Source organism: Loxodonta africana, chromosome 6, assembly GCF_030014295.1.
Source record: "Loxodonta africana isolate mLoxAfr1 chromosome 6, mLoxAfr1.hap2, whole genome shotgun sequence".
NCBI classification, from domain to species: Eukaryota; Metazoa; Chordata; class Mammalia; order Proboscidea; family Elephantidae; genus Loxodonta; species Loxodonta africana.
Genome location: NC_087347.1, coordinates 20,399,366 through 20,409,218, shown reverse-complemented (window position 1 = coordinate 20,409,218; position 9,853 = coordinate 20,399,366). Strand labels below are relative to the sequence as shown.

General features: G+C 37.7%; 1 protein-coding gene across 1 annotated transcript in view; it reads right to left on the bottom strand.

Annotated features, from left to right (window-relative positions):
• Positions 1–716: 716 nt before the first annotated feature.
• LOC100666235 (putative serine protease K12H4.7) overlaps positions 717–9,853 on the bottom strand; it is a 102,651-nt gene continuing 93,514 nt past the window's right edge. Inside the window, exon 9 of the mRNA XM_023541023.2 lies at positions 717–995. Coding sequence (XP_023396791.2) covers positions 886–995 — 110 coding nt within the window. The 3' untranslated portion in view covers positions 717–885. The remainder of the gene's footprint in view (positions 996–9,853) is intronic.

The window sequence follows — 9,853 nt, the reverse complement described above, 5'->3', positions numbered from 1 at the left end:
CTAATTGGATAGTGAGTTTTGCAAGACCAGCTCCTTATACAAAATCAGTGTTATGTGAGAAGGGAGATGACTGCCAGATGAATGAACAATTCTGTCTTGAAAGAAGTGCAGCCAGAATGCTCCATAGACACAAGAACTGCAAAACTTCATCTCATGTATTTTGGACAGGTTATCAGTAAGAATAAGTCCTTGGAGAAGGATATCGTGCTTGGTAAAGTACAGGGTCAGTGAAAAAGAGGAAGACCATCAAGAGATGAATTGACACAGTGGCTGCAACAATGGGCTGAAGCATAGCAACAATTGTGGGGATGGTACAGGACCAGGGGATGTTTCCTTCTGTGGAACCCAAGATCATTATGAGTCAGTTTTTCCAAAAGGATGTTAACATACCTAAAGGATGTATTTTAATACTTCACTTAAGTTGTACCGATCCTTAAATTTCCTTAACAAAGTCAATGATTCATTATTTTGCAAAGTATTTTTTCCTGTTTATGTATTAGTGTATACTGAAATCAATCAAAATCCATTTATATTTGCATGTAACGAATAGCCTTTAATGAAAAGAATAAGAGTTCTTGAAATAGAGGCTGTTCTGGAAAACCTGGGATGCATAGCTTCTGTCCCCATAGCAACCAAGTATCTGGCTGCACATGGTCCTCCAGGGTGCTTAATTTCTTGTGCGCTGGGATGCTCTGCTGCTTCTCAAGGTCAGCAAGAAAGGAGGAGCAAGATGACTTATCATTAAAAGAAAACAATCTTAATTCTTACATAGAGGAATTATACATTTACATCTGATCTAATTTCACCCTTGCAGAAGAAGTTACATTTGAGCAATAGAATTAGAGCCAGATTTTGCGTTATGTTGCCTATAGCTTTCAGAGAGACCTATTCCTTTAGCCATTCTTGTAGAATCTGGAAGATTTTTTCTCGTGCTTGAATTAATTCGGCCGAATCACTATCCATTTTTTCGTCCATATCAGCACAGTGTGCTTCACCTAAAAAAAAGAAAAAAATATAAGAATACCAAACACCGTGTATGCAAAAACCAGCTGCACATTAGAACCCATGGAACCCTGTACAAGCAAGCCTATATCTCAGCCTCATCCTGAACGTGTTCTGATTTAACTTGCCTGGGGGTGGACAGGCATCAGTAATTCTTAAAAGCTGGTTAAGAGGTGACTATATCGTGCTGCCATAATTGAGGATTAGTTTGCTACTCTAATGGGCTTTGAATCAAAGTAAATATTTGTAGATTAAGTTTGAGTAAAGATGATATTTATTAAAATGAGGTTCTGTTGTGCCTCAGCAGTCCTTCTATGCCACAAACTAATGAACATTTCAGGAAATAACTAAGGTGGAAGGTTTAGAGAATTTTTTTTTTTTTTTTTTAGCCCAAATGCAACATAACTTAAGATCCATCCAAGGAGGTTACAATGTCTGAATTTCAGTGAGTCTCATTTTAGAAAGTTTTCTACTGGTCTACTGGAGTCACACTGTACAAGATCTGTCACACTCTAAAAGCTGATTGTTCAATTTTCAAAAACTCTTCAAATTAGCTGTTAAACTGGGAGCTTGAAATTGGCCAAGATGGGAGTATTTTCACCATAGAAATCAGAAGTTGCTATAAATCCAGGCTTCTTTTTTTTCCTTATGAGAGTGGACTGATAAACATATAACATATGAGAATAAGATCAAGTGGATAAAATTTGATGGGGACTTAAGTATTTGTCAATGCCTTAATTTTACAGATTTAGAACCTACACTTCAGTGAGTTTAAGTGACTTTTCAAGGAATTTGGTGGTGGAACCACTCAGCTGGAGAGCCACCAGCGTAAGGCCTCCCTGGGTCCAGGTAACCCCAACAGAGAGCTTCCTCAGAACCATTTTTTCTTCTTGTTCATTTGTTTTTTATTTTTATTTATTTGAAATTGTTGTTGTTGTTTCTTCTCTCTCTCTCTTTCCTCCTGTTCTTTCTCCCATCCATCTAACCCTGTGAGCCATCTCCCCCTCTCGATGGGCTGTGATGTATTTGCTCAGCTAGAGAGCCTCTGACACACAGCCTCCCCGGATCTACACTGTCCCCACAGGCCAGCTCCCTAAGTACCATGTTTTAAAAAATTTTTCCTTATCTTTCATCCTCTCCTGTTTCTTTCTCCCTCCCATCAAAGCCCTGCACTGCCCTCTTTCCTTCCTGAGTGGCTATGCTGTACTGCCTGGAAAGAGAGACATTAGCTCCCTGCCACCCCATTCCACTCCACCCCAAACAACCAGCTCACCCAACACCATTTTTTTATGTTTTTGTTTTTTCATTTGTTGTTGTTGCTTTGCTTCATTGGTTTGTTGTGTCTGCTTTCTCTTTCCTTTTCCTGCCCAATTAGTCTCAAGTGTCAGCCATGTCTCTTCTCAACTGGCCAAATGGTAATGCTCAGCTAGAGACCCACTGGAACACGGGGCCTAGCTGAATCTGCCCCTCCCTTACATGCCAAATCCTGAGGTGCCATCATTTTTTAAAATTATTTCCTTCTTTTTGCTTGTTTTGCTCCTGTTTCTCTTTTCTTTCCCTCAACCACTTACATCCCCAAATTGCATCTTGTCCCTTCTCTCCTGCCTATCTGCAACACTTGCTAAGTGCTGTGCCCCCAAGCAACACTGGTATGGACCACTGGATCCTATCGGGCACTACCCCAGCCCCACCCCACTGGCAATGGTACATGCTGCAAACGACCCATCTCTACCCCTCATCCCCAAGTGGACCTTTCCTGCTGCACCATAACTAAGCCACCAGATTTGTTCACCTGAACCAGGTGGTGAGAAGTGTCATGGCCACAGACGAGCAAGGAACAATGCATGCTTAGCCTGCCTGGCCATACATAACCTAATAAAACAAAAGATCAAGAAGAAACCAACAAACATACAATTGATACATGAAGGAAATAATTCCTGAATATCCTGAAGACAGCAGAGAATATCAAAACACATTAAAAAAAAGTACAGGATGGCTCCAGAAGGAACCAAAATAAAACATCAGATGACCTTCCAGTAGAAGAAAAAGCACTGGAATTGCCCGATATGGAATTTAAATCTCTAATATTCAGGACTGTCCATGAGATAAAGGAAAATGCAGACAAAAATAAAGAAAAATAGGCAAAACAATGGAAAATACAGACTAAATCAGGGAAAACACAGACAAAGCAAAGGAAGAATTCAGGAAAATAAAACAGGAACAAAATGTCAAAATAAACTCACAACTAAAAATCATACAAAAACAGCAATTAGAAATCCAAAAGTTAAATAACAAAATTTCAAAAATGGACAGTGTAATAGAAGGTTTTAGGAACAAATTTGAAACAATGGGAGACAAGATCAGTGAAACTGAAGCAAATTCTTGTAAATCACTTTGTTTGAGGGAGAATAAAAAATTCAGAAAACCTGAGATCAATGTGGGATAAAATCAAAAGCCAAAATGTGCATGTGATTGGAGCTCCAGAACAGGGGGAGAAAATGGAAAACACAGACTGGGTCAGTAAAGATTTTCTGTCAGAAAACTTCCCATATATCATGAAAGATGAAAAGTTGACCATCCAAGAAGCTCCACAAACCCTGTACAGGAAAGACCACAAAAGGAAATCATCAAAACATACCATAATCATACTCGTTAAAGCCAAAGATCAAGAAACCAGAGAGCAACTTGAAAAAACAAAAAGTCACATACGAAGGGGAAACAATGAGACTAAGCTCTGATTACTCAGTAGAAACCATGCAGGCAAGAGACACACGTTAGAAAAAAAACATAAATATATCAAAATCAAAGCATGGAAAAAATATATCAAGCAAAAAGGGCAAAAGTGGCAATGCTATTCTCAGATAAAATAGACTTTAAAACAAAATTCACCATGAAAGGCAAGGAAGGATATTATATGACGATTAAAGGAAAAATCCACCATGAGAACATAACTGTAACAAATAACTGTTCCCAATGACAGGGCTCCAAAATACATAAAACAAACTCTAACAGCCCTGAAAAGAGAAACTGACAGTTCCAAAATAATAGTAGGAGACTTCAACACACCACAGTTGGTAAAGGACAGAATACCTAGAAAGAAACTCAAAAAAGATACAGTAGATCTAAAGGCCAAAATCACCCAACTTGACCTCATAGACATATACAGAACACTCCACTCAACAGCAGCAAGAAACACATTTTTTCCCAACTTTCATGGAGCATTCTCCAGAATAGGCCACAAGGCAACCCTCAACAAAATCCAAAACATTGAGAAAATATAAAGCATCTTCTGTGATGACACCACCATAAAAGTAGAAATCAATAACAGGAAGAGCAAGGAAAGAAAAATCAAATATGTGAAAAACAAATAACACTATGCTTAAAACCCACTGGGAAATAGAGGAAATAAAATTTGGAATAAAAAATTTCCTAGAATCAAACAAGAATGAGAACACATTCTATCAACGCCTTTGAGACACAGCAAAGACACAGCTCAGAGGTTAATTCGTAGGAATAGATGCACACACCAAAAAAGAAGACGGGGCAAAAGCAAACCATTAGCTACGCAACTTGAGAAAATAAACAGCAAATAAAGCACAGCAACCCAAAGAAATGAAAGTAAAAATCAGAGCAGAAATAAATGAAATAAAGAATAGATAAACCATAGAAAATATCATCAAAACCGAAAGGTAATTCTTTGAAAGGATCACCAAAATCGCCAAACCGACATAAGAAAAGAGGAGAGAACACAAATAACCCAAGGAAGAAATTAAATGGGTGACGTTACGACAGACCCAGACGAAATAAAAAGGATTATAACAGAGTACAATTAAAGACTATACTAGAACAAATTCGTAAAACTAGAGGAAATGGACAAAGTTCTAGAAGTATACTACCAACTTTAACACAAACTGAGGTTCAGAATCAGAATGGGGCATAACAAGAAAAGAGATTAAAAAGGTAATTAAAAAAAAAATCATAACAACAACAAAAAACTCCTGGCTAATATAACTTCACTGGAAAATTCTCCCAAATAGAGAGGAGCTTGCCCAAGTACTAGTCAAACTTTTTCAGAACAAAAAAAAGAAATGAATACTTCTGAACTCATTCTACGAAGCAAGCATAACACTGATACCAAAACGAGGCAAAGACACCACACACACACACACACACACAAAATACAGATCAATGTATTTCTTGAATATAGAAGCAAAAAAAAAAAAATTTTTTTTTGAAATAAATTCAGTATCATATAAAAAAATACACCAAAAAAAAGATACATACCAGGTAAGCAAGGAGGGTTCATCATTAGAATATCAATCAAAATAATCCATCATATAAACAAAAATAAAGAAAAGAATCCCATGATTACTCCAATCGAAACAGAAAAGGCATTTGATAAAGTCCAATATCCATTCTGCCAAAAAATTCTCAACAAAATAGGTATAGAAAAGAAATTTGTCAAAATAATAAATGGCATCTATACAAAACCAAGAACCAACATCATTCTTAATGGAGAGAAGCTGAAAACACTCCCCTGAGAGAAAGAATAAGACAAAGATGTCCTTTATCACCACTCTTATTTAATATTGTGCTGGAAATCCTATCTAAAACAATAAGACAAGAAAAACAAATAAAGGACATCCAAATTGGTAATGAAGAAGTATAAATGTCCCTGTTTGTGGATGATATGATAGTATTCATACAGAACCCTAAAGACTCCACAAGAAAATTACTAGAACTAAAAGAAAGACTCAGCAGAGTAGCAGGATATAAGATAAACATTAAAAAAAAATCAGTTGGATTCCTATATAACAATAAAGGGAAAGATGAAAAGGAAATCAGGAAAACAACACCATTTACAACAGCCCCTAAAAAATAAAATACTTAGGAACAAATCTAACCAGGGACATGAAAGACCTATACAAAGAAAACTACAAAACACTACTGCAAGAAACCAAAAGAGAACTACATAAATGGAAAAACATACCACACTCAAGAATAGGTAGACTCAACACTGTGAAAATGCTAATTCTGCATATATAATGCAATCTCAACCCAAATACCAATAGCATTCTTTAAAGAGATGGAAAAACTAATCATTAACTTTATGGAAAGTATAAGCAAAGCACTATTGAAGAAGAAGAATAAAGTAGGAGGACTCACACTACCTGATCTTAGAACCTACTATACAGCTACGGTAGTCAAAATAGCCTGGTATTTGTAAAAAACGGACACATTGGCCAATGGAATAGAACTTAGAACCCAATGTAAATCCATCCATCTAGGGTCACCTGATCTTCAACAAGGGCCCAAAATCCATTAAATGGGGAAAAAAGAGTCTTTTTAGCAAATGGTACTGGTAAAACTGAATGTCCACCTGTTAAAAAAAAAAAGTAAAAGGAACCATACCTCACTCCATACACAAAAACTAATTGAAAATGGATGAAACACCAAAATATAAAACCAAAAACTGTAAAGATCACAGAAGAAAAAAATAGGATCAATATTAGAGGCCCTAATACAGGGCATAAATGAGATATAAATCATAACTAACAATACACAAATACCAGAAGATAAGCTAGCTAACCGGGATCCTCTAAAAATTAAACACTTATGCTCATCAAACAACTTCACCAAAAGAGTAAAAAGATAACCTACAGACTGGGGAAAAGAAAAAAAAAAATTGTCTATGACAAATCTGATAAAGGCCTAATCTCTAAAATCTACAGGAAAATCCAACACCTCTACAGCAAAAAGACAAATAATCCAATTAAAAAATGGGCAAAGGATCTGAACAGGCACTTCACCAAAGAAGCGACTCAGGAGGCAAACAGACACATACGGAAATGCTCGAAATCACTTGCTATTTGAGAAATGCAAATCAAAACTGCAATGAGATACCAACTAACCCCACCATTACTGGCATGGGGGAAAAAAAAACACACAGAAAATTACAAATGTTGGAGAGGCAGTGGAAATTAAGAACACTTACGCACTGCTGCTAAGAATGCAAAATGACACAACCATTTTGGACAACATGGCACATCCTTAAAAAGCAAGCAATAGAAATGTCATATGATCCAGCAATTCCACTCCTAGGAATATATCCTAAAGAAATATGAGCTGTCAACCAAGTAGACATTGCACAGCCATGTTCACTGGAGTATTATTCACAATAGCAAAAAGATGGAAACAATCTAAGTGCCCATCAACAGATGAATGGATGAATAAACCACAGTATATACACACAATAGAATACTACACAACAAAGTAGAACAATGATGAATCTGTGAAGCATCTCACAACGTAGGTTAATCTGGAGGGCATAAGGCTGAGTGAAATAAGTCAATCAGAAAAGGCAAATATTGTATGAGACTACTATTATAAAAACTTATGAAAAGATTTACACAGAGAAATATTCTTTGATGTTTACTATGGAGGGAAAGAGTGGGGATGGAAAAACACTAACTAGATAATAGATAAGTGGTAACTTTGCTGAAGGGTAAGACTACACAATACTGGGAAAGTGAGCGCAGCTTGGCTAAGTCAAAGTCATGGAAGCTTAACAGACACCAAAGGTGTCAAATGAAGAGATAAAAAACTCAGCCAAACACCAAATGGAATAAGAAACTGACGAGGACAGAGATCAAGGAAAGATACCTATGGAGCTTTCTTATCAGGTAATGCAGCAGGGAATCGCCATCTTGGACTCCTGTCCATCGGCTGACAGGAAACACAGGAACGCAGCCTCATGAAGTTCCCAGCAGGACACAGAGCACCCAGTAACAAGCGATATACACTTTCCTAACCCCCATCCATTTTCCCGTTCCCCTTCAGTCTCGTCTGCTTCTGCTAGCCACAGTCTTTTGGCCAGGAGGCAACTGCTTTGGCCTCAAGCCGCTTGGATTCACCCCACCCACACTGGCTGGCCTCTTGAGCTAGTGTTTCCTCTTTCTATCTCTTTTGGTCTCTGCTGTACTTCCCACCACCTCCCCCTCATTTCTCTCAAACACCTGGATCCATGTGCCATCTTTGCTTCTTCTTGAAAGGCTGTGAAGCCTTGCTTGATTAGGGAACCACCCCCCTGGCCTGCAACACCAGGGTGGTGGGATCCCTGGAGCTGTTTTTATTATTATTATTATCATTTCACTTGTTTTGTTTTGTTATGTTTGTCTTCTTTCTCTTTTCACAGTTGGGAGGCTCTTCTAGCTTGGCTACACTTCGTGGCTTAGGAGCCACTCCCCTAATATGCACAGTCGTGTAGATGGGATTCCTGGGGGCACTTCTTTTTTTCTTCTCTCTTTTTCCCTTTCTTTCTTCATTTCTCAGTTCTCATCTGTCTACACTTAGCTTCTTTTCCTGTTTCCTGAATACCTGGTGCTGTGTGACATCTATAGCCCCTCTAGCCAGGCTATACTGAGCCTCCTGAGAGACATCCCCAGTCTTCATGGCCATGCCAGTGGGACCCTAGGGACTTTTCCTTTTTTTTTTTTCCAAATTTTTATCTAGTTATTTTTTCTCTTTTTCTTTTTTTTTTCCTTTTCTCCATTTCTCAATTTCTCATCTCTCCACTCTAATGGTAAGCGCCATTTGCACTCTTTTTTTTCCTTTAGTTGTTTTTGGTTCCTACTTCTCTGTCTTTTTTCCCATACCACTATTCCATATATCATAACCAACCCCCCTCATTTTCTGCCTACCTGCACAGTGTGCTGAACATCATACGTCCAAACAGCACAGGCACAGCTTACCAGATCCTGCCCGGCACTGATTCTTGGCTTTCCCTGTTGGCCCTAGCACTTGCTGCAAACAATCCATCCCAACCCCTCCCGTTCAGCTGGGCCTGCCCTGCTGCACCATAGCTGAGTGATTGAACCTGCCCATTAGACATGGAGGTGAAAAGTACTGTGACTACAGATGAGCTAACAACAAACAGTGCACAGCCCACCTGCTCAGACATAACCAAATAAAACAAAAAACCAGAATGAAACAAACAAATCTAAAATCAAGAAATGAAGAATAACGACTGAATGTCCTAGAAACCACAGATGATATCAAAACATACTAAAAAAAAAAAGGACAGGATGGTTCCAGTAGGCATCCAAAATAAAACACCAGATGATTTTCCAGTAGAAGAAAAGGCATTACAACTACCTGACAGGGAATTCAAATCCCTAATATTCAGAGCTATCCAAGAGTTGATGCAAAAAGCAGACAAAAATAAAGAAAAAAAAAGATAAATTTATGGAAAAGGCAGACAAATTCATGGAAAATACAGACAAAAGAAATATAAGAATTCAGGAAAATAATACAGGAACAAAATCCCAAAATAAATTCACAACTAGAAATCATATAAAAACAACAATTAGAAATGCAAATGATAAACAACAAGATTTCAGAAATGAACAGTGTCATAGAATGGCTGAGGGGCAGGCTTGAAATAATGGAAGATAGGATCAGTAAAATTGAAGACAAACACTTGGATACAACTCTGTTTGAAGAAAAATCAGAAAAAAAAAGAAAAATGAGGAAACCCTGAGAATTACGTGTGATACAATCAAAAGCAAAAATTTGTGACTGGTTGGAGTTCTAGAACAGGGAGAGAAAACAGAAAATGCAGAGAGGACCACCAAAGAATTGCTGACAGAAAACTTCCCTAATGTCATGAATGATGAAAAGCTGACCAACCAAGAAGCTCAACAAGCCCCATACAGGATAAACCCCAAAAGAAAAAGAGCAAGGCATATCATAATCACACTTGCTAAAACCAAAAACAAAGAAAAACTCCTGATAGCAGCTCAAGAAAAACAAAAAGTTGCATACAGAGGAGAAACAACAAGACTAAGCTCTG